This window comes from Ochotona curzoniae, unplaced genomic scaffold (genome assembly GCF_017591425.1).
Source record: "Ochotona curzoniae isolate NIBS_2020 unplaced genomic scaffold, NIBS_Ocur_1.0 contig_1302, whole genome shotgun sequence".
Lineage (NCBI taxonomy): Eukaryota > Metazoa > Chordata > Mammalia > Lagomorpha > Ochotonidae > Ochotona > Ochotona curzoniae.
In genome coordinates this window covers 3818385-3845915 of record NW_024465035.1, presented here as the reverse complement: position 1 = coordinate 3845915, position 27531 = coordinate 3818385, and the positions used below count along the sequence as shown (strand labels likewise).

At 48.5% G+C, this 27531-nt stretch overlaps 2 protein-coding genes across 6 annotated transcripts in view; one reads left to right on the top strand and one right to left on the bottom strand.

Annotated features, from left to right (window-relative positions):
* Positions 1 to 912: 912 nt before the first annotated feature.
* ANAPC13 (anaphase promoting complex subunit 13) lies at positions 913 to 7263 on the bottom strand. Of its 2 annotated transcripts, none has more exons than XM_040962739.1 (3): positions 7177 to 7263; positions 4961 to 5086; positions 913 to 1108 (listed from the first exon to the last, which is right to left on the bottom strand). In XM_040962739.1, exons 2-3 carry the CDS (start codon positions 5057 to 5059, stop codon positions 983 to 985), a joined length of 225 nt encoding a protein of 74 aa, XP_040818673.1. In that variant the 5' UTR covers positions 5060 to 5086; positions 7177 to 7263; the 3' UTR covers positions 913 to 982. The 2 variants fall into 2 exon arrangements, with proteins under 2 accessions (XP_040818673.1, XP_040818682.1); XM_040962748.1 differs by lacking the exon at positions 7177 to 7263 and adding an exon at positions 6822 to 6929.
* Positions 7076 to 27531, top strand: part of CEP63 (centrosomal protein 63) — a 37762-nt gene continuing 17306 nt past the window's right edge. Inside the window, exons 1-8 of one of the 4 annotated variants that reach the window (XM_041004664.1) lie at positions 7076 to 7303; positions 12572 to 12640; positions 13733 to 13910; positions 21728 to 21823; positions 22565 to 22687; positions 24003 to 24116; positions 25882 to 26115; positions 26334 to 26473. In XM_041004664.1, coding sequence (XP_040860598.1) covers positions 12597 to 12640; positions 13733 to 13910; positions 21728 to 21823; positions 22565 to 22687; positions 24003 to 24116; positions 25882 to 26115; positions 26334 to 26473 — 929 coding nt within the window. In that variant the 5' untranslated portion in view covers positions 7076 to 7303; positions 12572 to 12596. Of the gene's footprint in view, positions 7304 to 8576; positions 8770 to 12571; positions 12641 to 13732; positions 13911 to 21727; positions 21824 to 22564; positions 22688 to 24002; positions 24117 to 25881; positions 26116 to 26333; positions 26474 to 27531 lie in introns of those variants that run through there. The other 3 variants (XM_041004655.1, XM_041004673.1, XM_041004682.1) reach the window with 3 other exon arrangements.

Below are 27531 nucleotides of genomic sequence, written 5' to 3'. Positions count from 1 at the left end.
GGGTGGGGAGGAGGGGCCGCGCAGAGACAACGCCAAGAGGTGAATACACGCGGCTGTGCTTTGTATGGGTTCTGCAACACAAGCTGAACTAAACTGATTCCATGGTGCTCTGGTGGCATCCGCAAGTGCTGAGAGATGCAGACAAGCCATCGTCAGCTGAGGCTGGTGCCGGGCTCGAACCAGCAGCACCAAAGGAGGCCACGGGGCAGGAGACGGGTCTGGAGCTGGTGTGGCAGTGCTGCAGTGAGGCACCCAGTGAGTGGATGGGTGTGGCCGCAGCAGCTGAAGGCCCCGTGTCCTCGGTGCTCCAAGTGGGGAAGCTGGCAGCTGTCCTCACGACTGGCCACCTTTGCTTACTGACCTTTACTGGAAAGTCAGATTTACAGAGTGAGGGAGAGAGAGGATCTTTCATCTGCAGGTTCACTCCCCAGGGCTGCAGTGGCCGGAGCTGAGTCGGGAGCCAGGAGCTTCTTCCGGGTGTTGCCTGTGGCTGCAGGGTCCCGAGGCTTGGGGCCATCCTCTGCTTTCCCAGGCCACAGGCAGGAGCTGGATGGGAAGTGGGGCTGCCGGGACATGAACCAGCACCCACATGGGATCCCAGCACTTGAAAAGTGAGCATTTAGCCACTGAGCCATCGTGCCAGCCCAGCTTCCTCCTGCCTTGCTTTCTGTGTTTGCTAAGATCAAGCACAGTAAGTGCCTGGGAAATGTTAGAGTAAAGAGGTCAAGGTTTAACCAATTGCATTCAAGCACAGGCGAGCGCAATAAAGCTTTAGGCCCGAGATGACTATCCTGCATTCCTGAGACGGTTCACATGTCCTGGTGAGCTCTGCGCTTCACTGCGCAAGCCAAGGCCGTGCAGGTTTCGGAGTGCTGACGCAGCACGGATTGGAATGAGGAAACGGAGAGAAAATGCTTAGCATGCATGTATTGTTTAAAAAAACAAAAAGCCGGCAGGGGGAGAGAGGGTGGCGTGCGGAGCGTCAGTTTCCGACAGGGGGGACGTTCTCGTGCAGGTACTGCAAGGCCAGGTCCGTCCACTTCATCTCCTGCTCTCTGACGGACTCGGTGGTGCCGCCGTTGTCCTGCTCGGGCTCAGGAAGCTCATTCTGCAAAGGCACAGTGGGCAGGCAGGGCGCTCAGACCTTCTGCGCTCAGGTTCTTTCAGAAAGCCAATGGAAGTGTCATTCAATCTGACAGGCGGGGTTGGGGAGCAGGGCAGGGAGGAGGCAGAGGGCGAGCCCGTCCGCTGGTCACGCCCCAAATACTCGAACAAGAAAGGGGCCTGGCCGCGCAAGGCATCCAGCCAGGGTCCAGCTCCCCAGTCCCTCCCCTCTGCCTTCCCAGGGAGCACAGCTGAGCCTCGAGGCAGGCACTCCAGTAAGAGATGCAGGCACCCAGAATGGCAACGCCCACCTGCCAGGCCCAATGCCTGCCCGGGCGCTGACTTCTCAACCCTGAAGAGCATGCTGAATGAAAAGCCACAAGGGCCAAGGCAGAGGCAGCTGTTCTGTGTATCCTAAAGCAGGTGTCAGACGTGAGGACCCTCGCAGATGCGTGCACGGCCCAGCCCCTCTGGGAGCCCTGTGGGCACAGCGCCAGGCACTGTGGCGGAAGGGCAGAGGACACAGATATTTGGACACCAACCATGCCTGCCACTATACCCTTTGCTGGGTGACCTGGGCAGAGCATTTAAAGGTCTCAGGCATCTGTCCCCTGTGGCCACCTCACAGGATGAAATGACGCTGAGCCCAGCAACACGCCAGGCCCCCTGGCCCCTATCTGCCTAGGAACACCATAAGGAACCAACACTAAACTTTTTTTTCTTTCTTAGAAAATGCCCTTTAAAATACCAGCTTTGCTGGCATGCTTCTTAGGCACATGAAGTGTATTCAGGGTCAGACGCCGTGGCACAGGAAGTTGAGTTTGGGACTCCAGCATCCGATACAAGACTGGCCAGACTGAACCCCACCCCCGCTCTGGCTTCCTGTCACTGCATCTGGGAGCCCGCAGGTGACGGTCCAAACAGCTGGGCTCCTGCCTCGCTCGGCAGACCAGGACGGAGTTTTTGACTTCCTCTGGCTTTGACCTGGCTGTTGTGGGCACTCAGGCAGTGGATCAGCAGATGGAAGACCTCTTTCTCCGTCTGCTCTGCCCTTCACATATAGAAATAAATAAATCTCATAAAAAAAGGGGGCCTGGCATGGTAGCCCAGGGGCTAAAGTCCCTGCCTTGCATACTCCAGAATCCCATATGGGTACCAGTTCTAATCCTGGCACTCCACTTCCCATCCAGCACCCTGCCTGTGGCCTGGGAAAGCAGTTGAGGACGGCCCAAAGCCTTGGGTCCCTGCACCCGCGTGGGAGACCCGGAAGAGGCTCCTGGTTCCTGGCTCCTGGCTCCTGATCGGCTCAGCTCTGGCTGTTGCAGCCACTTGGGGAGTGAACCAGCAGATGTAAGATCTTCCTCTCTCTCTCCTCCTTTCTGAAATCTTTCTAATAAAAATAAATAAATCTTTAGAGGTCTCCTTAAGCTGTTCTGCATCCAGTAGGCCAAAATTAGAATCACGAGGTGTGTGTGCAGGGCAGAGTGGAAGAACTTAAGATGTGCAAGACCCCCCTCTAGTGGAGAGCAGCAGCAGCAGCAGCATTTTCTGGGCCACACAGTGTTGAATCCGGGATTACTTGCTTACATGTAAACTTAAGCTGTTAGCACAAAATCTCTCTTCTGTGCCAGAGTTCACTGACAGTCACCTGTTGTGTTGCAATGACCAAATTTACTTGTGATTTCCTACTGGTTTCCAATTTGCAATAAACATACGGGTATGTTTTCTGATTATGTTCAATGAAACATTAGTGTACAAATAGAATCGCACTTCAGATTGTATAAACGCATTTGGAGCACATACATCTTGCTGTATAAATATAAGCTCAAGATTCAAGTACACAGATTGGGAAAGAGCTATTATCATAAAGCAGTAACAGAAGCTTTAAATAAAAAACAAAAAACAAACTGGTCCTAAGAATTACTTATAGGTGACAATAAACGCAGAAGTTCCTCGGGAATGAACTGTTTCATGCAGAGGAAGGTAGCTTGGCCTCATCCCTTCCCTCGGGTGGAGTGCCTGGCACATTATGGTGCCCGCAAAGCACAAAAACAATCGAGACCTCTGGTGCAGTGGTGGGCACCCAGCTCGGGACGCCCGAATCCCGTGCAGGTGCCCCGCGGAGGCTCGGTTCCCTGCCTCCAATCCGCTTCCTGCTCACGGCAGCCGCTGGTGGGCCAGGTACTTGGGCCCTGCTGGCCCCGTGGGAGATGTGCTCTGAATTCCAGATTCCTGCCGGCTGTGGACACTTGGGGAGTGAATCAGCAGATGCAAGCTCTGTCTCTTTCAAATAAAGTAAGACTAAATGTGAAAGAACAAAAGCCCACTGAGGCACAGTCTGGGGTTGGCTGCAGCCATCTGCAGCTGCTCCTGCTCAAAGCTAGGGAGTGAGAGGTGAATGACTGGCCAGCACAGAGCAGCTGGGAGCATGTGGGCCAGCTGCCGGCCACAGCGCCACAAGGACACCCTGAATGCCCGAGACTGAGAGGTCAGGGCTGGCCTGTTGGGTCAGCAGAGGCCACGACCCTGTGACCCCGGGCTGCAGCCAGGCCGTTGGTCAACTGCTTAACGCAAGCAGGCCTAGCGGGGCCAGCTGAGCACACCCTGCCAGCCCAGAACTTCCAGGTGAGCCACACACGCATGCAATGACAGGTGCTGTTCTAAGGCCCCACGGTCCCAAGGGATCTGCTACGCAGCAAAGCTGACTGACACGTAAGCTGTCTTGGAATTACAAGACGGCAGAATCAGGCTGCCAGCTGCCGGGCAGCAGGGACACTGCCTCTCCCCCGGTCCCTCCACGAGCACCCCTTCTCTTACTGGGTGGCTTGAAGGGTTACAGATAAAGTGTGTCTTCAACCTTAGTCAAGGCACTGAACTGGTCTTCAATAAGCAGTGCTTCCATTATTACTCTTGTTGGAAAAGCACATTTATAGAGCGAAGGAGAGACAAAGATTTTCCATCTGCTGGTTCACTCCCCACACGTCTGCACTCACCTGGTGAAGTTGACCCAAAGCCAGGAGCCAGGAGTCTCCTCCGTGCGCTGCAGGGTTGCAAGATCTGGCCTATCCTCACTGCTTTCCCAGGCCATAAGCAGGGAGCTGGATGGGAAGCGCAGTAGCCAGGACCCCAACTAGTGCCCATAGGGGGTGTCAGTGCTTGCGGGCAGAGGATTAGCTAACTGAGCCATCACAATAGCGTCCTATACTAAATCAAAATGGGAGTGAGCTGTTTTCTGTTTCTGAAATTGGCAGCAACAGGCCAACAACCTCTAACTTTATATGTCGCTCTTCTCATGTTTTAAACACAAACGGTCCCCAAGCCCTGCTTGTCCTTGTGCCTTGTCAGGCCTCTGAAATACATCACTGACAGACAGCTACATACTCAAAACCTCCCGGTCACTTTGTCACACAGGGCTTCTTAAGAGTCTGTTAAAGATGGAGATAGAAAAGGCAGCCCTGGAGCCTACTGTCCCAGCCGCTGCAGAGGAAGAACCGGGCACCCTGCGACTATGCCCCAGGGCACCCAGTGTGTGTCCACAGCCGCCAGCACCTGCCAAGGTCCAGCTGAGGAAGCCACAGATACAGCTCCCTCCCCTGGCTTATGGGCTTTCACCATCTGGTCGACTGCCGGCTATGGTATGTCGGGTGGGACCTGGCTCCCCAGGTTGGCATTCCAAGCCCTGGTGAGACCCCAGCCATGCCGGCCATGCCTGCTCTCTCACACTGCTCAGCAAACACCAAGCAGGGCTGAGAAGCTGCCAGGTTTCCCAAGCTGGACAACGCCGCCGCCTGGGTTTCTCTGCCTTCCAGGGGCGGCGTCCCGGGACACCCCCTGCCCCGTTCTGGCTGTCACTCACCAGGGGTATGGTGACATCCTCGTACGGCAGCTTGTCCTCCCGCCAGGCGTCGTCGATCAAGTCCAGGATCCTTCCGTCTCGCTGCACTTCGCTGTCCATCGTCGTGCAGCGCTGCTGCTGTCAGACCTGCGCGTCACAGAGGTTACTCCTGGGGTGTGAGGAGCGAAGGTGGCGAGGCCTTCGGTATCCCAGTCCCCGAGGCTCTGGGAAGGTGGGGCAGGCTGGTCCAGTAGTGATCAGGTGACAAACTACTTCAAAGGAGGCCCACAGTGCCTCCCAGCTCCCACCTGGTGAGCTGACAAATGCACTAGCGTTTGCTGGATGGCCACAGGCCGGCAGGGAGAAGCGTGTAGGTGAGCCCCTCAGCCATGCGCCCACCCTCCCGCCCATGGGGCCCAGGCAGCCCATCCCCAGGCTCGCGCTCTAGCGCTGAGACAGGTAGATTCGGGGGACACTGAACGGGGCTGTGACCAGGGGCAGGCCAGAGCCTCGAGCCTAGAAACCAGGACCGCAGCCCAGCCCGCAGAGCCGGGCTCCATGGGGAGAACATGGAGGTGACCCAGCACGGGGCCTCCCAGGTCCCCCACCCCACCAGTCTCTTCACCGCCTGGCCCAGTGCCAAGACGCTGACCCGGCCCCTTACCAGGCCTGGTGTTGAATAACTTCAACCGAATGCAGAGGCCTGGCTGGCTGGGGTTCCCTTTGCATGTCGAGGCCCCACTTCGTCGTCACTGGCATGACCCCACTGTGCTCTCTGCTGCCCAGGGGTCCGTCCCTGAGGCCTGGATCCCACGGGACCGATGGCCCATCCAGCTCCTCCCGGCTGAGGGAGACCTGGAAGAGGCTCCAGGCTTCGGATCGGCTCAGCTCTGACCATTGCGGCCACTTAGGGAGTGAACTTGGGCCTCCTCAGGAAACACACACACAAGGTGCCCCTCCCTCCCGCTCCGCCTCTACAGGCAGACCCCTCTCGGTGGCCTGGGATCCCATCTCAGTTGCCCATTTTCTCAGGCCCACGCAGATTCCAGTTTTGTTTGTTTCAAATAAAGTCTTCAGTTGAGTTTCTGTCTTCAAATGCTTGCTTCCGCGCCAACTGCACCCTCTCAGCTCAGGCGGGGTCAGCTCTGCCACCCGATGCTCAGACAGGACCGCCTCGGACTGTGGCGTGGACATCGGGTACCAAGGAGTCCTCCAATCCCGTCACACGCTCCGCTTCTGTGAAGCCCCTCTCTGTCCGCCCGGGCCTAGACCGCATCGGGCCCGCGTTTCTTCCCCTTAGCTGGCCCTTTCGGATCCTGCTTCGCCGATCCCAAGTCGACCCCTTACTACAGGCTGACCCGTGGCTTTGGGCTGCCCCGGCACACGCCCAGATCTCAGAATTCAACGCCGGCCTCCACAGTCAACAAGACCGGGAGCATTCAGAGGAACCCAGCCCCAACCGACCCACCCGAGCCCACTGAGCCAGTAGGGCGTCCCCGGGGCCCGGCCGCCATGGGGCACCTGCGGGCTGGGGCTTCCCTCCCAATGGCCCAACATCCTTCATGCCTGGAGCGGTCTGGGAACTGAGCAGAATCAACCCAGGGCGCCTTCCACCATGCCAGGGGTTCGGGGCCCGGCTTGGTGCGCGTGAGGCGAGCCCACGCAGCTCTTTCACGGGGGATTCCACACCATCTGCACTTAAACGCCCCTTTCGCCATCACTAACACCAATTCTCAACTCGGCGCAGGCGTGTAAGCTCTTCTAGGTCAATAACCCCATTTCCACGGTGCAATGCCTTTGCCTCTCCCTCACGGGCGAGAAGAGCGGGGAACCTTCAAGACGGGCACTGCACGGGCCACGGCCACTCAGCCCCCGCAAGCACCTGCCAAGGTCTAGTTTTCCTTCACTTTGTTTTCTCAGCTAACTCACAGCCCTAGCTAAGGCTAAGAACGACCCTCGCAGGCCACCATCTACCGGATGCACGAAGCCGCACCGCTCCGCGACTTCCGCCCCGAGACGAGAAGATACCAAGTTCGGAGCGCAGAGGGGGACGCCTGCGAGCGCCACGTCAGTCCCTTCCCACCCTCCGCCCCGTGCGCGTCAAGAAACGACGCCGAGGGCGACGTGAGGCATCAGTATCTGCCTCGGCCGCCACGCGCAGGCCGACGAGCGACGGCACCGAGCGAACCGGACCGCACTGCGTCCGAACCGGGGCGACAGACGCACGACTCCCTTACCCGCAGCCGGCCCTCCCTCGGCGGCGTCGCGCTCCCCGGGATCCCCGGATGTGGGCGGGCCCATCCGTGCTCGTGGAGGGGGAGCCCGTGAGCGGACGTCAGGCGGCGTGCGCGCGCCCGGCCCCAGGTAACGCCGGGAAGGCCGTCGGGGACGCGCTCGCGGCCGTGTAACCGCTGCCGCGTCGGGGCCGGCCCGGGGCGGGCGTGTCCGGAGGCCCTGGCCGACCTGGTGCCGCCCTCCGCGCGGCCGCCGCAGGGCCCGGCACCGCCGTCCGCAGCAGCCCCGCAGCCCGCAGGCCCGGCCCCGCAGGCCCGGCTCCGCGCCGCCCGCGCCATGTGGCCCCGCGGAGGAGGCCCCGGCCCGGTCCGCTGCGGCGGGCGGCCCGCTTCGGAGGTCAGCCCCGTCCCCGCAGGCCGGCGGGAGGTCGGGGAGCGGCCGCCGCGGTTCCCCTTGAGGGAGAAGCAAAGGCGCCGGGTCGGGGCGGTGGGGCGGCAGTCACACCTGGGCCGCGAACGTTCTGGAAGGCCCTAGGAGGTCTTTGAAAGGGCAGAGAGGGCTGATGCCGGCGGACGGTGGCGGCGCGCCACGCCTGCTGGAAACGCCCAGTGTCCCCAGAACCCTGTGATCCCATGGGGGAGACGTAATTCCTCCCAGACGCCCCCGGAGCAACGCCCGAGACCCCCGTTATCCTGGGCTAGCTTGGTGGTCTTGGAGGACGGTGCCCTGGTTAGGCCCCCTCCCCAACACCACCTACGCCCCAGTCCAGGTTGATGGCAGGAATGGCTTCAGTCGGTTGTACCGGCCTGCTGTCATCTGTGCGGTCCGCTCTGTCTCTGGCCTTGAGATGCAGCTCACGCCAGGGTGAGGCCTTGCACTTCTAATCTTTATGCCACCCCTCCCTTCCTGCCCCAAGAGCCAGGTTGTCGATCCCCGCTGCCCACAGGGTGAACAAGGCTGCAGGACCCTCGGCTTGCCCTTAGAAGTCAAGGTTGCCAAGCAGCCCTTGGGGCTCCGGACGCTCAGCTGCCTCGTGACCTCACACAGAGGTCTAGTGCTGTGTTTGGTTGTTAGACCTTGAAATCTCACCCAAGACACCTCTTTATTGCTTACCAATTCTGTGTGTGCATGGCGTTGTGTGCTTGCACAAAGCCAGGTGACACTGCACAGCCGCCCGAAGCTGTTTATGCTCCTTAAAAGCAATAGCCGCGTTAGGAGGTGGTTAGCAGCTACAAGCTGTCCTGTGGTTGCAGTTTGAACATTGTAGCATTTCCTATTGCATTAGCAGGAAGTTCTGTGCTGTGACAGCTGTGGCCACAAGGTTGCTTTCACGGTCAAGTGCCCCAGAAGCCTGTCTCAAGGGGCAGATCCCGGGTAGCCGTTATTGCAATTAGGAGGTTACAAAGTGGTGGTCTTTCTAATCTCACCATTCCTTCAGTATTAGCTGGGGATCTTGTATGGAAAAAGAACTTCCCCTCATTAGCCGTTTGACTACCCCAAAATTGAGTTTATACAGGACAGTCCAAAAAATGCTTAATTCTTTCCCTCTATTTTCAGAATACAGTAATGAGTTCGTGGCCTAGCAACCTCCGAAGGTAACCATGAGGGTTTCTGCCTTTTTCAAAAGTTATCATCATGAGCTGAACAGGCTTGTGTCTATTTTAACTGTCTGGGCCTATTGTAACCATTATTTCTTAAGTTGGCTCTTAACTGCATTTGAGCCGGCCAATGGTTTTAATAGTTCTGGCCTCCAGAGAGCCTTGTCCCTTTGGTCGGAGATGGTGTTTGGAGCCGTTCCGGGGCTCCGCAGTGGCCACAGTGGACACACCGGTTTTTATGGTGAAGGAAGTTTGCATTTCTATAGTGAGGTGCTCATTTTTCTTTGGGTGATTTTTTCATAAGTTTTAATAGACGCTTCTAAGTAATTAACGCATTGCTATTAGGCTTTCAAATGAGCCTTTTGCTTTTCTGTTTATTTTGCTCTTGGTGTTTTCTTTCCATGTTTTCTTTCTTGTGTTCATGATTTGTAGTCCTTCCTGGATCTTGAGTCATAATTTGAAAGTGGGTTTTTGTTTGTTTTCGTTTTTTGTTTTTTAATACTACTTCATTTTTATTTGGAGAACTGGTCTGCTGATCTCCCCTGAGAGCAGAGCTGGTCTAAAGCCAGGAGCTTCTTCTGGGTGCCTGGGGCGGGTGCAGGGTCCCAAGCTTTGGGTCATCCTCGACTGCTTTCCCAGGCCACAGGCAGGGAGCTGGATGGGAAGCGGGGCTGCTGGGACACAAACCGGCGCCCATATGGGATCCCAGTGTTTACAGAACGATGATTTCGCCATGGAGCCATAGTGCCGGCGTCTGTTCTGGTTATTAAATTCCAGCATATTCCATTTTGAAGATCTGCCTCCAGCATCTGCATGTCTCTTTTCTCCCCCATGAGAGTGAAAAAGTGTTTTTCTTGCTCCTTAGTTTTTTCTTTTAAGATTTATTTATCTTGGGCCCGGTGCGGTGGCGCAAGTGGTTAAGCTCCTCGCCTTGCACGCCTGGGATCCCATATGGGCGTGCAAGGGAAGCAGCCCCGCTTCCCTTGCAGCTCCCTGCCTGTGGCCCGGGAAAGCAGTCGAGGACGGCCCAAAGCTTTGGGACCCTGCACCCGTGTGGGAGACCCAGAAGAGGCTCCTGGCTTCGGATCGGCATAGCATCGGCTGTTGTGCTCACTTGGGGAGTGAATCATCGGACGGAAGATCTTCCTCTCTGTCTCTCCTCTCTGTATATCCGCCTTTCCAATAAAAAAATAATAAAAATAAATCTTTAAGAAAGGATTAAGAGAAATATGCATATATATATATTTTTTAAAAAAAGATTTATTTATCTGCTTGAAAGAGCTACACAGGCAGGGACTTCTACTTGTCCATTCCCCGGATGGCTGCACCTGCCACAGCTGGGCCTCCCTGGGTCTCCCTTCAGGGTGCAGGGGCCCATGGGCGTGGTCTGTTGATGTCTTGGTGTAACTGCAGGAATAAGTAAGATGACACTAAATGCAGAGCGCCACATTTCCATTTAACCATGTGTGGCAAGGAGCGTGAGATTATCAAATGGGATTTATCATTACAAAGAAAGTGGACTGTTCCTGGCTTACCACCCGCCACAGGCAGTGCAGAAGGTCGGAGTTCAGGTCAGGTTGGCTGAAGAGAGAAATCAGTGCTGTCCGCTGTGCTCTTTACTCCGAAAAGTGCAAGCTGGTGGTGGGTTTGGTGGCTGCCCAGGCGGGCGGGAGGGAGCTGCACAGCCGTGGGATTGTTCTCCACGGAGGGTGCTGCTGGTCCCTCCCCGCACCGCAGCTTGCTCAAGCAAGAATCTGGTTCTTGGTGTCCATTTCTGATTGTTTGCTGTTGGTGGTGCTGCCGCCTGGTGGCCGTGGAGCGTCACGGTGCAGTGCGGCTGTGTCTCTTGTACATACCTGCTGGTGCTGGAGCGTGGAGTGTGGTGAAGCAAGAGGCTGCACACGAGTTGTGGTTTGAGTCCCTCTGCCTTGCCTTGGCCTCAGCGCTGCTCAGCATCCCGTGGTCAGGTTGTTCAGCTCTGCAAGCCCCTTTCCTGTGCTTTCTTGGGTGTTGTGAAGATTGAACTGGGCGATGTGTACAGACGTGGAAGTGGAGCATTAAGTGACTTAATTTGTGTTGTAAAGATTGTTAATTATTGGGTATCATCCTGAAAATCCGTTGAGGTGTTATCTATCATTGATACATTAATGCTTATGATATGCATGACCTGGAGAAGTGGCTCTGAGCGACTGCCAGCACACTGTCCTGCAGCACTTTGCGCCCGCTTGGGCCGATGCTGCTGCCTGGGGACACTTACTGTCGTGTGCGCGGACGATGTGAGCTCTGACCGTGTCGTGAGTCTGGTGTGAGCTCTGACCGTGTTGTGTGTGAGCTCTGACTGTGTCATGAGTCGGAATGGGGTGAGTTCTGCAGTTCTTTCCAGTTCTGGAATGGACCGAGACAAGGGATTCTGTTATGCTCTGTGGTGCTGTTTGAAGGAAATTGGGGAAGCTCGTGGGATTCTTTCCTGGGATCCCTCTGCGTAACCCTGGCATACCGTGGAGGCTGTCTCTGCATGGTAGTTGATCCTCAGCTGGATCAGCACCTGGGGCATTCAGGTGTCACCACAAGGACCATCAGAGGCAGCATTTTTGCCTGATTTTCTTCTGTCCCATGCTGGCCTATTAGTAAAAAGGCTATGTTGTGTTAGTTTATACAGTGGCCTGTGTGCTGAGTAAAGGAATCTACTTCCCAAAGCAGTCGAATGTTTAAATGAGACAGAGCTTCCGGGTAGCAGCTGTGTTCAGTCAAGCCTTTGCCATCCTAGGGTAAGGAGCACTTTTTCTGGAGTGGCCTGAGGTTGGTGTCCGTTCTGAAGAGGAAGGGGAAACGGCTTATGCCACTTGGGAACTTGGAATTTTAGGGTCCTTCCCTCACATCTGCCTTCTGTCCTTTTCATGACACTTGGGCTTCCTCCCCTTCTCCAGCCTGCTGTGTTGTCCAGCTATGAGCAGCTCACATGGGGAAGGGGTCTGGATGGGGGTATGTTCAGCCACCAGCTGGGCTGATTGCTGCCCTGAGGGCAAGGTAGACTAGAAGCAGGACTTGTGGAAAAGGCTGTTCCAGGGCAGTGTGCCTGCTGCAGTGCCCTGCTAAGGACCAGGGCAGTGTGCCTGCTGCAGCGCCCTGCTAAGGACCAGGGCAGTGTGCCTCGTGCAGCGCCCTACTAAGGACCAGGGCAGTGTGCCTGCTGCAGAGCCCTGTTAAGGACCAGGGCACTGTGCCTGCTGCAGAGCCCTGTTAAGGACCAGGGCAGTGTGCCTGCTGCAGCGCCCTGTTAAGGACCAGGGCAGTGTGCCTGCTGTAGCGCCTTGCTAAGGACCAGGAGCTGTGTGGTGCAGAGAGGAAGGTTCCTGGTGGCTTCCAGGGCAGAGGGGTGCCTCCTGGGCCTGTCTCTCTGGGGCAGTAGCATCCTCTGTGGTAGGCTGAGCTCAGCCTCAGTGTTACAGCTTTTCCTCTGGCCTGTGTGAACCCCAGATCCGTCCTTTCCTTTGTAAGGAAGCTGTGTGGGTGATGCTGCTAGGATTCTCCAGCCTTGATCAGGACTCGGGCCTTGTGTGGGAGTCCAGCAGGCGTGCAGAGAAGGGGGTGTTCCTTCAGTCGGACGTGCAGTTGGCCCTCGTTGCCAGTGAAGTCCTTAGTGTCTACAGTTCATAATTGAATCGCTGCCTTTCATTTCTTCATTGCTATTTTTAATGCTTTGGTTTACGCTCTCAAGTTGTGAATTGGAATGGTTAGAACTTTAACGGAATGAATTTTCTCATGAATTGTTCATGACTTTTTTCCCCTTTTTTTCCAGTTGCCAAAACAAAGGGGATTTGGTCATGGAGGCTTTGCTGGAAGGGATGCAGAATCGGGGACACGGCGGGTAAGTGGGCATCTCCTTGTGGCTTGGATGGCACATGCGGGTTCTGTCCTGGCCCTTCTGATTGCGAGGTAAAAGCCGGAGTCGAGCATTGGCTGAGCTGATCTCTGGCACGTGTGGGTAACGCCATGGTCATGTGACACTGGGCACTTTTGTGGTCTTTTGTTTTTTCTTTTAGGATTGATTTGTTTGAGAGGTGGAGTTAGAGCTCTTCCCTCAGCTGATCCGTTCCCTGGCTAGCCTGCAGTGCCCATGGCTGCATCCAGGTCTGCCCTGTGGGTGGCAGGGGCCTAAGCGCTTAGATGATCTTCCCACACACATTGGCAGGGAGGTGGGTCAGAAGTGGAGCAGCTGGGACATGGACTGCTACCCCCATGGAGGCTGATGTTGCAGGCAGTGCCTTAGCGGGATGGGCCACAATGCCGGCCCCAAGCCGGAAGTTTTTCTTTATTCCATTTTGTTTTCCAAACAGGAAAGCAGAAGTACAGTGGTTCTGTGACACAGAATACAGAATAAGTGGTTTTAAAATAAGTATACAGGGCTTGGTAGCTAGAGCTCTGCAGCCATTCTTGGGAATGAAGCACGTTTATGTCCACCTTTGTTTCTATTCTCTGCTGGCTGGCTCTCCCAGATGTGGAAGAGCATGAGCAGGTTTCTGTTCATAAGGCAGGTTGCAGAAGGTTTCTAAGAGTAACGTGGGAAAAAGAGAGTTGAAAATGAACCCGCACAGTGTTCTTACATAGCTCTTAAACTGCATCATCATCTGCCTGCCTGAGAGCCAGCTTGCCTTTGTGACTATGCCATCCAGGTGAGAATGTGACAGAAGGAGTGCTGGCTGTGGGTGCTCACCCCTCAGCTATACTGAAGCCTTGGGTCTTGGCTTTGGGGTGCCCGTCGGAGAAAGACACAGCACTGTGGAGTAAGCGTCCTCTGGACAAGGACACTGGCACCCAGAGCTCAATAGCCTGTCCTCTGGTCACTGCTTGGCTGGCATTGCTCCGCTTCAGGTGGCCTTAACTTGGGAGTGTTTTTGTATGAAAAATAGGAAGTCATTTGGGTAATATGCTCTGTTTTGAGAAGTCTTTTCTTCTTTAGGGGTTTTTTGACATCGTGTGAAGCAGAATTGCAAGAGCTCATGAAACAGATCGACATCATGGTGGCTCATAAGAAGTCTGAGTGGGAAGGACAGACGCACGCGCTGGAGACCTGCCTGGACATCCGCGAGCAGGAGCTCAGGACCCTCAGGGGCCAGTTGGAGATGAAACACAAGGAGGTGGAGGAGGGGGTTTCCTCATCTTTCTGGTGTCTGGACCTGCCTTTTATATTAAGCATGTTTCATATATTTCATTGAAGAATTTGTGTACCAAGTTATTTTATTGTTTTTAGTAAAATTCTGATTGTTTTAGAAGAAAAATTCACTGTGAAAATGTGTAAGAACAGAAATAGCTATTTGAAGATCATTTTATGTTCGTCAGCTGTAGCTTCGCTGAGAGCGTGGGAAGGGGCCTCACACGCTCTTGGTGTGGCTCTCACGTGCTGTGTGTCTTTGTTCCCATGCCCTGAGTCTCACGGGAGCTGTTCCGGCCTGGGATGGCTAGTATGAAAAAGTTAAGGCCCAAATTCAACGATTTGCCTCTTTTGTTTAAACTTAGACTAGTACTACAAAGGCTTTTTACTATTGCTGAAAATTAGAAAGAAAGAAAAGCAGTTAGAAGTGCCAGGCGCCTCTGAGCAGCCCGTGGTTGTCCGGCTCAGGAGGGTCGGGAAGGTTGTCGAGAACCCAGGCCCAGAGCGGGGCCTCCTTTGCTGGGCTCGCTGCTGTTGGGCTCTTTCCAGGTGTGCATCACGGGATGTATATGCTGAGGCTGGGGTGCCTAGTGACATTTCCAAGAGCATTCTAGATTTGTTTCAGATGGCAAGGAATGGGTAGGCTTCTGTGCCTCTGTGCTTGTTGAAAGACTCTTAATGGTACTTTGGGTCAAAGCAGTATGTAGTAATATTGGCCATTATCAAATCCAGCTTATGAAAATGCCATGTACTAAACTGCAGGTTATTTTAAAATGTAGGTGAACCTTTGGGAATGTAGTTTAAGTTACATCTTGTGCAAAGGTAATAAGGTGATGGAAAGGCACACTGTCCCGTCCAGCAGGACAGTCAACGGGGGTCGCAACCACCTAGGAGAGATTGGGGGACAAGAGACACGAAGAATGGACAGCAAGACAGGATGTCTGATCAAGCTGTCAGTTTATTGATTTTAATTGAGGGTTTTTATACTCTTTAGTAACTAAGGCTCAGGGAGGAAAGGAGAAACTAGGACGCAAGCCATGGTCTCCAGACCGATTGTTCTTGAGCAGTCACCATATCCACAATAGTAACCAACATATCAACAATAGCATAGGTAATCAGTAACAAGATGTCGGCAGGTACAGCATAAATCATATTCTAAAACAGTTGCTACAAACAATTGAAGCTAAGCGTGTGATTAGTTTCATAACTTCTTTCTCAAGCATCTAGCCAGCCAGGGATTTTCCACTGGCCCATAGTTCTATATTCAAAATGGCTTCAGTGTGGCTATAGTACACGGCTCCTGACATCTCCCCCTCTTTTCTATATATCAATGAAAGCGGCGAAAAGAAAAAGGTTCCTTGAGGCAAGATAAGCACTGCCTGTCTTAGGCTCATTCTGAGGGACCCTCAACTCTTACCCGTCTTTGGGCAGCCCTGCCAGTCATCCAGGGCTCCCTGTCTTAGGTTGGCGGGGTATCAGAAAGATGCCCGTCATTGGCTAAATGCTTACCCAGGAAAAGCCATGCCTCATTATATTAGATGAGCCTCTTTGAAGACTGGAGCCGCATGGCACGATGTGGGGGGTTATCACTTGGGGAGCCTGAGCCATTGCAGCAATGTCAAGGTTTTTAAGGCCATAACCTTGCTGCATTTATTGAACATGCAAGCTGCCAGCTTAATGCCATTTAGAATAACTTTCCCCGACATGGGTAGAACTCAGGTCTCATTTACTTTAATTATACTGGTGGCTAATTGACTGGTGAGATTTAGGAAGGCGTTAGACCATTGTCCCCAGAGGTATTGATTGGTTTTTATCACTCTGGCCAAAATATTGTGGACTTTTACTGGGGTGACACATATATGATGGTATATTGGGGAGCAGCTGGCTGGTGAGATTCAAGAAGACATACTTAACAATGTACAAGTATTGTTGAAAATACTAACATTCCAGAATCACATAGTGCTAAGATGTTACATGTATACAAAACAGTTTTATCAGGAACCAGAGACCCTAACTGCCTATCATCCCATCTGACTCCTACATTTCCAAACAGAGAAATGAACCCCAACTGTTTTTAGGGAGAAAGGGCGTCGTCATCTGCTCTTAGCTACTTCCTGCTGAGAGGGGGGCGCCGTTGGGTAACAGCAGCTGTAGGGGGTCCATCTTGTGGTTCCTGATAGAAGGCAGAAATCATCAGGTGTTTGGTGTACATCCTGGCACTTGAAAAGTTTCTCTGTGTTGAAGTCTAAATAGTAAAACATAACATAGTTATAACTCTTCCTAGCCTAGCATATTGTGAGTTGAGTTAGCAGTTTGAATATTTGAACATCAGAACTTAGATGTAAGAGAATTGTTAGGTTTCAACTTTTGTCAGAGTGAACATTAATTTAAGACTATGGACTAGATTTGTATCTGTCTAAATTAACTTCTTTAAGTCTCAAATATTGGAACATACCCAATAAGCTCAATGGAACACATGAAACTTCTGAGCAGTATAAAACTGCTAACCTAGATCAATCAGAAGGCACAATGCAAGGATTAGCATACAGCATCAGGATATAAGCCCATCACAGGACAGGTAAATGCAAGTTGACTTCTTAGAGCAAAAGAGTTAAATATTCAAACATAATCAAAACTGAGATGATAAATCTTTATACTAAAATACAGCAAGGTGTACTATGACTCTGAATATACAGCTCCTGCATTGGAAGACAGTGTACACAGTGACTCTAGTGGATTTAACAAATTAGCACTCTTATGTGTGATGTCAGTGATCACCTGAGGTTCCAGACAAATGGTGTTTAGGCTGTGGAAGCCTCTTGAATCCACAACAACCCCATTAGACAAGACCACACACAAAGTGGAAGTTCTCTCCTCCATTGAGGGAAGAGCACAACCGTCCTTGATGGCTGCTTCTTTGCACTGGGGTGTGGACCACTGAGGTCCTTCAGGGAGGGACACTCTTAGCAGCAGTGTCCTGGGCTTTCCACACTTGATATGCTTGTTCTCTTGCTGGCTCTCTTGTCAGACCAGAATGCCTTTTGGGCTGATTCTCAGGCCACTGAGTGCTACTCAAAATTGTCAGTCTATGAGTCTGCTGTAGGAGCTGCTTCCCATGTTGGAGCATTTTAACATTCTCTGAGATCTGAGTTATCATTAAACACTTACATACATATACCCATATATTTTCCATTTAACTTATGTGGATTTGGGTTCCCATGGCCAGTCTTGAAACTGTACCCTAGCAGTAAATGCATTTGAAATCATGTTAAACTATTGAGCTGAACAGATCTTGTAGGTCCTGAGAAAACCATAATGGACATGACTCTCTAAGAGCCTAATTATGCATCTATACATTATTTTAAAAAAGGAGTTAGCCTAGCAATTCTCATTCATAAACATGTACATACATATCAGGTAACACACATAAAACAACAACTTTTAAGAGCTACTTGAGAATTTTCTTAAGTATGTTAAAATTACCAATTGTTTAGAATTACATTTTGCTCTTAGTAGTCTGAATAAACTATACCTATAGTTTACAATTAAACTTTAGCTTTAATGGATACAATAGGTCTGCTGGAATCCTAGAAAACAAAGTCTCTGTTTGGCACTGTGATATGACCTGTAGGATTTTACACACTCTTGTACTTTTTAGACCTAGCCTTTCTGGCAGGATTGTGTCTAGTCGTGGCTCCCCACTGGCAAGGTTTCCCAATGTCTTTTCTGCAATTCTCCCTGCCCCCTCAAATTTTTATTAATTAATTGATTATTTATTTATTTATTTATTTATTAGAAATCCCAGAACCAGAAGAGTTAAGTCTATTAATTATGCCAAGAGGCCTTAAAGTATTTAATCAAAGATTTCTCATTATAATAACCACCCATTTAATCAGACTGATTCAAACAGCAATAGATCAGAATTTTTTTTTTCACTTATAAATGATCACCTAAACATTTTAAACACAGTTTTTTTTTTAAATCATGAGAATTTAACAAAGACAATATACAGAATCCAAGGGATTACTTAACTGAAAGGCAAAATGTATATTTCCTTAGTCAATCACCAAATATAACCTTAAACACAGGAATTTGTGCATAAAATCATCTCATAACTTTTTCAGAACTTTAACAAATTCAGAAGTAGGAACAAGAATAGAGCTTACTGAAGCTGGATAGATAATTGACAAATTCACCAATTAAACAGAGACTACCTAAGGTTCAGTGCTTTAATTTTTTTTTTTTTAACAGCTTTCAAAATTGGAGATATTTTTATCTTTAGATATTTACTAGCATTTCTGTGTATGCACACTTCAAAAACTTTTTGAACACAGGTATCAATTCTAACGTCAGCTCGTATTAGGTATTAATGTTAAAAACTTAAACAATGTTGTAATAGTATCTTTAAAATTATAGCCAATTATATGTAAAGCTTATAAGATTTATTCCTCAACTTTTCTTAAGACATTTTCTAAATAAAAGCATACTAACTTTTAAATACAATGCTTTAAACAATTTTTAACCATTTCTCCTAATTCATGGAAACATATTTTAGCACAAATTTATTTTAAAACCAGGAAAGAAAAGTTTTTTCAAACAACCTTCTTTTAGCTGATTTGGAATTTTTTTTTTTTTTTTTTTTTTTTTAATGAAGGCAGATAAGAATTACCACAACCGGGACAAAGTCAAAGTCCCAAATTCTTCAAAGGGCAGACTCCAAGCATGTTTCTTCCTTGTTTTATGGCTGATGGGCCTGGAGCTTTTCTTTAGCTTCTGTTTTATTGAAGTTAAAAGAGTTGAAAAAACTTCAGTTTGGCTGTTGTCTTGAAAGACTACCTTGGAATTTACTGAAGTTAGTTAATAGGTTTAGTTATTAATAAGATGAAAATAACTGAAAAGGAGATTTAAAACACTGTTGTTTTTCACAAAGAATCATACTTCAGTTCCATTGTTTTAAAGGCAAACATTCAGAAATATATATATTTTGAGCAATTTTACTATACATCTTTAAAGAATTCATTGTTCTCCTGTAAGGCAAAATCTCACATACTTCCTTGTAAATCAGAACACAAGTAATTTACAATCTGAATCAATTTTTTGAATAGGAAACATTTGAACCAATGAGCATAAGTACTCATTTACTTTAATACCATATATGATGCAACAGATTTAACATAATTTTATAATATTGTGAGATTATAATCCAAATTATTTTAATTGACAAGTACATTATTCAGATTTTGTCTCAAGCTTTGAGAGTTCCAGGGATCCTACTAGAACCCTCAAATTTATGAGACTTGGTTTAGAACTATGAAGAATTTAAAGGTCTAAATGAGTTAAACAAAAAGTACCTTTAGCATTTAACTGAACATATTGAATACTGTATGTTAGACCTAATCAATGCAAGGACAACACTGTAAGTTGAAGACCAAACAGCAAGAAAATGACACAAGAACATTTCCCTGGTGGAGATGGGGAGTCTGGTCTGGCCAGGTCCTGTTAAATCTGTTAGACCTCTCTAAAATTATTTACGAGGAGAGAAAAAGGAGGTTAGTCTCGGTCCGTCCCAACTCGTTTGTCAGTCAGTTACACATGCATACAATTCAGAACAAGAACAAAAACTTAACAATTCAAGATAAAGACACAACTGGAGGAAGAGTATTAAAACAAAATTTAGTTTTTGTCCGGACAAAAATAATAGAACACCAACAATATTGACAAAACAAACATAAACACAAACAACAAACATATCAGAACAGAGACACATAACTATTAAATCATTTGCAACTTCCAACCTCTTCTTTGGAATACTTTAACCTGGAGATATTTTGTAAAACAAGCACACATAATTCATCTCATGCTTTAGGTTAATTTAACAGTGGATTTGGACCACTCTATATCAGATTACTTTTGTTAAATCAAGTTAAAAAACACAATTTTTTTGTTTTTTGTTTTTTTATATAAACCTTAAATGACTTATATAAAACCTTCCTGGGGATGCCAGGGAAAAATCTGACCAACAAAATCCAAAAAGGTTTTGAGGTCTTTTTTAATCACCCAAATTCCTCGTGTCTTGAATAAGTCTATAAGACTGATAAAACCTTGCAAGAATAATTCTTGCTGTGATAATGCTTGTCCCATCTTACCTTAACCCCGTAAGATTTGCGCCACGAATTTCCACGAGCACGACTTCCGGCGGGTCAACCGTGAAACTGCTCACTCGGTGTTCTACTCAACACCACTTCGAGAGGCCTCTCCTTTTGCGTGGCGATCTCCCTGTCGGTGGTCTGCACACCAGCCACGTTGGGCGCCAAATTGTCCCGTCCAGCAGGACAGTCAACGGGGGTCGCAACCACCTAGGAGAGATTGGGGGACAAGAGACACGAAGAATGGACAGCAAGACAGGATGTCTGATCAAGCTGTCAGTTTATTGATTTTAATTGAGGGTTTTTATACTCTTCAGTAACTAAGGCTCAGGGAGGAAAGGAGAAACTAGGACGCAAGCCATGGTCTCCAGACCGATTGTTCTTGAGCAGTCACCATATCCACAATAGTAACCAACATATCAACAATAGCATAGGTAATCAGTAACAAGATGTCGGCAGGTACAGCATAAATCATATTCTAAAACAGTTGCTACAAACAATTGAAGCTAAGCGTGTGATTAGTTTCATAACTTCTTTCTCAAGCATCTAGCCAGCCAGGGATTTTCCACTGGCCCATAGTTCTATATTCAAAATGGCTTCAGTGTGGCTATAGTACACGGCTCCTGACAGCACACTGGTAATCCTCTTGGATTTTTACAAAGCGTGCTTTGCGCAGGGTCCCATGCTCGGTCCTGCCGAGCTGCCGAGCTGCCGCTTCCTTACTTCTCTCAGAGCATAACAAAAGTAGAGTTGTTTGGTAAGTTACAGTGTTAGAGCTTACTTGGTTTCTTTTGTTAGAAATAAACATTGTAAATGCCATAGATAAATATTCAACAAATTCTGTATTTGTGATTGTGAGAATATTTAGTTATTCAGAAGCTGGATTTGAACTTGTATTGAGTTTTGGTTTTGATGTCAAGGGCGTTGTTGCTATGACATAAATACCTTAAAGAGAAATTAAGGGATTCAGTTGTAGGTTCAGTGGTATTTAAACATTACAAATCTGGCCTGGGGACGTAGAGGAAATCTAGAGTTGCAACTCTCCGGTCAATTTGTGGCTTCATTAATCAGGCTGCTGCAAACTGTGCTAGAAGTGATGCATTCAAGTGAAACACCGCTGGATATGAACAGATACGAGGACGAGGCATGAAATGGTGGTGACAGGTGCCATCGCTAGAAAGAGGGTGAGGATAGCTGACTCTGGTTGGTGGAACTGGTGTGTCTGAGCTTGGATATGCTGCAGGGCAGATGCGAGTCTCCTGTTTTACTCTGATAGTGCTGTTCTGTGCTTTGAGTCCAGTCTTATTCCTAAGGTCTCACAGATCGTGGGTGTGAAGCATGGCTGGTTCCCAAGATGCTGAAGGCTTTAGTTTTCTTTAACGATAACGTTTATTTTGATAAAAATGGTTGGGGAGAACGAATCAGAGCATGTGAGAGCATGAATTTTCATTTCAATTTAGAAATTCTAGAACAGGTGTTTGTTCTCCATTTGTTTTAAATAATTATATATTTGACTTCCTGAGAAGTGAGATATTATATGTGTGTGCTTTTGAGAACTTGAGTTTACAAGTAAGTCCAAAGGTTATTTCTTTTTTCTGTGTTGCAAGGGTATTTCAGTGCTGATAATGAAAACCATCACCACCTGTCTGCTTTGCAGGTTGGAAGGTTGCATCAGCAGATGGAAGAACATGAAAAAATGAAGCAAGAGATGGCTCTGGAGTACAAGCAGCAGCTGGGCAAGCTGCACGAGGAGGTGGGCGCTGGCTGTGTGCCCTGTGCGGGCTGTGCCTTGCCTGGGAGGTGGCGTTGGAGAGAGTCGGTGTCTGCTTTGTCAAGAACCTTGCCTGGTGGTGTGTTTGATGTTACCCAGAACAAGGATTCTGAAATGTATTTCTTGAAAGAAATAGAGTTGTTTTTTGTGTAATACTGTGAAATATTGATATCAAAATTATTTTAATATTTTAATTTTTGAATTAAATCAGCTGCTGGATTTGAATAATGGATAATGCAAAGGTTTAAGAAGCATTTTGGAGATTAAATAAGAAAAGAGAGAGATTCTGTGTATTCCATCAATTACTCTTAAGATTTAGGAAAAATACTTGTGATTTTATTTAATTCCAAAATATTCATCTCCTCCTTACTGTACTGCAGTGATCCACAGGAGGATGGCTGAGCACTGCAGGCCTACGAAAAGTGAAGTTTTTATTGACTGCTGTAATTATGGGGGTTAGGAGTGGGATCCTTAAAACAGGCTGTTAAATTTGAAGTTTTGCCTAGTATAGTCTTCATTGACTGAATATAGTCCTTTTCTCATGTTTATTTTCTCTGTGTGATTTCAGATTTGTTTTGTGTTTTAGTTTGTAAACCTAACATACATTTATCTATTTCTAGTAGTTCTGGTTTGCACTGCTCTTGCTTTAATAATAATAATTTGTGCTACCACTGCTGTTTATAAATTCTTGGATTTTAAGTGTGGAAATGACTGTTTCTATAGTTAGGCAGACTGAAGAGAAGCTATGAAAAGCTGCAGAAAAAGCAAATAAAGGAATTCAGAGGAAATGCCAAAAATCACAAAGAAGACCGTTCTGAAATTGAGAGATTAACTGGAAAAATAGAGGTATGTTCACAGTAATAATTTGTTGCTGGTGCTTGCCAGTCCCGTGGGGGATGACGGTGTTTCTAATGGCTCAGGCTCCTGAAGCATTCCCCGCCGTCCCCGAGACTGCCGGCAGGCTGTTGGAGAGGCTGGCCGTCCCATCACCCTCTGTGCCTGTGGGTAACAGGGTTAGGAGTTGTCAGGAGTTCTCAGCTCGGCAGGACCACTCTTAGACGACGTTTGGGAATGTTTTTAAATTATTACTATCAAAATGACTGTGTGAAACTGGCATTTAGGGGACAGGGAGCGGGGACATGAAATATGTGGGACAGTTACACACGGGAAGGGTCGTGGTAGTCAGGACAGCAGTCACCTTGCCCGTTGAGAGACAGTGCCCAGTCAGCAGCAGTCCTCCTTGGGCGGTGGGGAGGTAACGAAGGGTGACATCCCTGCTGTCTGCTCTCCGTCCCTTAGTTGTAGCAAGCTGTCACTTGCCTCTTACGAAGCCTGGGTAACTCCCCGGTTATCGTCTACATTGACTGCTGGACACTGAAGGGACTGCGGTGAGTCAGCACTGCTTACAGCTGGGTGAGGTGTGAACCTCTTCACTGCCACTCTGATGAGTTTCCTGTCTAAATTATGTCTGGTAACAGTTCCTACATTGCTATATATAAATGCATACCTCCACATATATATGCATACATATTCATTTTCCTGATGGTGCAATTTGAAATTACTTATCCATTTGTCATTGATTTTGTATTGTTGGATTTGGATTATAAAAATCTTAAAATTTAATACAGATTTCCCATTTTATTCACAGCTGTACAGCTTTTTTGTTGAGATAATCACTTGGCTATTGAAGGATTTTGTGTCATGTGAATCTGCTTGGTTTCAGAGTTTTAGACACAAGAAATAAGAAATGGGTTAGCCAGGTACTCTGCTGAAAATGGATTTAAAACTGTTCAGTTCCTAGGTCTGGATATCAGATATTTGGATAGTGAGGGTTATCTGTAGTTATGTTTTGAAATTAAGAGAACAGAAGTTATCTTAGCCTCAGTCCTCAAGAAGATCAGGATTATTGTAGCAACCCTTAGGTGGCAGCAAATCCATGACAGTCCTGCTGAGGCAGGTGCAGCTCCGGATGTCAGGCTTACACTGTAAAGGGTGATGTCCAGGCAGAGGCCCAGAGGCCCTCGTGTGAGCGGAAGTCGGCCTTCCTGGGCAGTGTCCTCGCTGAGTGACGGGCCGTGCTGTGGAAGAAGCTGCCGTGATTACAGTAGGAGTGAGCAGTGACGGGGAGGGGAAGCACCTGAGGACTCTCTTGCCTCTGCAGGAGTTTCGTCAGAAATCGCTGGACTGGGAGAAGCAGCGTTTGATTTATCAGCAGCAGGTATCTTCTCTGGAGGCGCAAAGGAAGGCGCTGGCTGAGCAGTCCGAGATCATTCAGGTAGGCCTAAGACACTGTGGAATACTTGGGAGCAAACGAACAGATTTTGGTGAAATGGAACCACCTGCATGTGACTTTCTGGTGCTGGTCTGTCCGCCCAGGATAGTCCTCCTCTCTGCGGCGGGAGTGTGCTCAGCGTCTGCCTGTGCTCCCTCTGTCCCGCCATTGCACACGACTTGATGCTCCCTCTTCTGAGCATGCTCTGTCCTTGTGCCCGTGTGCTGGTTCCGTCTGCCTCACTCGCCCGCCATTGTCTTGGTGCTCATGTTCACGTGCGTCCTTGTGCTGGCCTTGCGTTCTCCCCGTCTCCCTTTGTCTCTCTTGCTACAGTCTTCCTCCCCTTTGCCGTTTCCTGTGTCTCCTGATTCTGCTTCTCTGGGCCTGTTTCCTCTTAGGCTGGGGTCCCTTGGCCAGCCTGTGTGGGTAGACGTGCTGAGAGACTCAGGCTGTATTGGGGCTCATACTAGGAAAAAGTGGCACATTTTAGGCTATGGAACTTCTAAAAATAAACTTTTAAAAGTTTTTTTAAAATTTATTTTTACTCCCTCCCATAACAGCCAGGGCTGGGGAAGGCCTGACCTGGGAACCCATGTGGATTTCCCACACGGGCCGTTTCCTGCTGCTTTCCCAGGAGCACTAGCAGGGAGCTGGACTGGGAGTGGAGCTGCTGAAGCAAACTGGTGCCCATGCGTGATGCTGGCCTCAGGAACAGTAGCTGCACCAGCTGTGCCACAATACCAGCCTTAATGAGTTATTTTCTAGGTCATAGTAAGCTGTGTAACCAGAATAGGCTCAGAATCCCCTGAAATGTACAATACAGTTTTTTGACCTAAAGGATAAAATATAAAATCTTAGTAGCGGTGAGGTATTGTTAAAGTCTGTTGCCTCAGATTGGCAAAAAAGCAAATTGAGTCTTAATTTTTATGGTTCTCAGTGATTTATTCCTGGAGTGCTATTATTGATTTCATATACTTTAATCAAATTAGTACTATCCAATTTCAAATTACTCTTGTGATGATCAACTATGCATAATTAAAATTTCATTGTTAGTAAAAACGGGACTTTAATTTACCACCCTTCAAGAGCCAACATTTGTTTTCCCTCCTAATAGTAGCTGAATTATTATTGATATTATTAATATTATTGGTAGTTCAACTGAATAGGTTATAAATTTATTTCTCATCCTCTCTTAGCAAACTCATGTGCTGATGTGCTAATATTACATGCTAACGTGTGATCATCATTTTTCAAACATTTAAGTAAATACCTGTAGACTGTAACCCAGTGTCAGTTACCATTATCTTCCAGACTGCCTTTCTAGTGAGCCAACGCTGTGATGTTCTTACAAAATGGAACTCTGCTTCATTCTAGTCTTCTTGTTAGTTAGTTATTCTTTTAACATTATAGTGTTGGGCCCGGCGGCGTGGCCTAGCAGCTAAAGTCCTCACCTTGAATGCGCCAGGATCCCATATGGGTGCCGGTTCTAATCCCGGCAGCTCCACTTCCCATCCAGCTCCCTGCTTGTGGCCTGCTTGAGGACGTCCCAATGCTTTGGGATCCTGCACCCGTGTGGGAGACCTGGAGGAAGCTCCTTGTTCCTGGCTCCAGATCGGCACAGTACCGGCCGTTGCGCTCACTTGGGGAATGAATCTTCAGATGGAAGATCTTCCTCTCTGTCTCTCCTCCTCTCTTTGTAATAAAAATAAATAAATATGAAAAAAAGAACATTACAGAGGTACCTAATGATGATCTATGTGTTTTTTAGGCTCAGCTCACCAACCGGAAGCAGAAGTTAGAGTCTGTGGAGCTGTCTAGCCAGTCGGAAATCCAGCACCTGAGCAGTCGGCTGGAGCGGGCCAACGACACGATCTGTGCCAATGAGTTGGAAATAGAGCGCCTGACCATGAGAGTCAACGACTTGGTCGGCACCAACATGAACATCCTGCAGGAGCAGCGACAGAAGGAGGATAAACTGAGGGAGTCTGAGAAACTCTTAGAGGTGTGTTTTAAGGTGACTAGATTTGGAGGAAGTGTGTCTGTAGGTAATTTAAAGGAGTTAATTAGCCCAGAAGTTGGTTCTGAAATGCATGATTCTTTTCTATTCTGTAACTGATGAAGCAGCTATTGATTGCTTTATTACAGTTTGATTTGGCTTCCTTTTTTTCATATAAAAATCATAATAATGAAGTCTGACTTTTTTTCTGAGTTATTTTTTAGGCTCTCCAGGAAGAAAAGAAAGAATTGAAGGCAAATCTTCAGTCTCAAGAGAATCTCCTCCATGAGGCAAGACTGCAGAGGGAACACCTCCAAGCCAAAGCGAAGGCGGCTGACATGCAGCGCACAGTGGATGCCTCAAGGTCAGTTTAATCTTAAATATTATTTTTATTTGTCTTTTGGTGGCTTGGCATTAGCCCTGGTTTTAATATTGTATATTCATAATGTTTTGATCATATTACAGGGTTGCTTAGTTTTGCTTTTAGGGTTAAATGATTTTTTTATAGTGTTATTTTGTGGCTGGATTTTGTTTTTGGCCTCTAGTTTGAGTCCCTAGTAGACTGACAATAAGAATAACAGAAACAGGGCCTGGAGTGGTAGCCTAGTGGCTAAAGTCCTTGCACACTCCAGGATACCATATGGGTGCCAGTTCTAATACTGGTGGCCCGGCTTCCCATCCAACTCTGCTTGTGGTCTGGGAAAGCAGTGGAGGACGGCCCAAAGCCTTGGGACCCTGCACCCGCATGGGAGACCTGGAAGAAGCTTCTGGCTCCTGGCTTTGGATTGGCACAGCTCCAGCCATTGTTTACTACCTGGGTAGTAAACCAGTGGGTGGATCTTCTTCTCCTTCTCTCCTCCTCTTTGCAAATCTGCTTTTCCAGTTAAAATAAGTGCATCTTTAAAAATAAAACAAAAAGACACATTCTGCACTCCGGGTGAAGTTTCTGCACAGCTTCTCTTTCTGCACGGAGGAGGGCGTTGGTGCTGCGCAAACAGCCAAACTTTGAGCCAGTCCTTCAGTTTCTTTTGTTTTCTTTTTTTCGTTTTGTTTAAGATTTATTTATTTATATGAAAGACAACATTTCTGATTCAAGGAAAGACAGGGAGACAGCAGTCTTCCATTCACTGGTTTGCTCCTCCAGTGCCTGTCAGGAGCAGGGCCGGGCTGTGAGCTAGCCCTGTGGCCGCACTGAAGCCCATCACTGCATGTGAACTGTTGTCACAGGAGCTTTGTGGGGGAAGTGGTGGAGTGTGCTGCTTTGCTTGGTGTACGGCTGGCTGCGCTTGGATTCTTGCCAGAACGGCACTGTAACCTGCCCGTTTCCTTGACTTAGGTTCAACAAAGTGATTTTGCTATTTTGTCTGTATTTTCCCCCTGAAAAACATGCCAAATCTCTATTCAGAAAGGAGTGAGTTGACC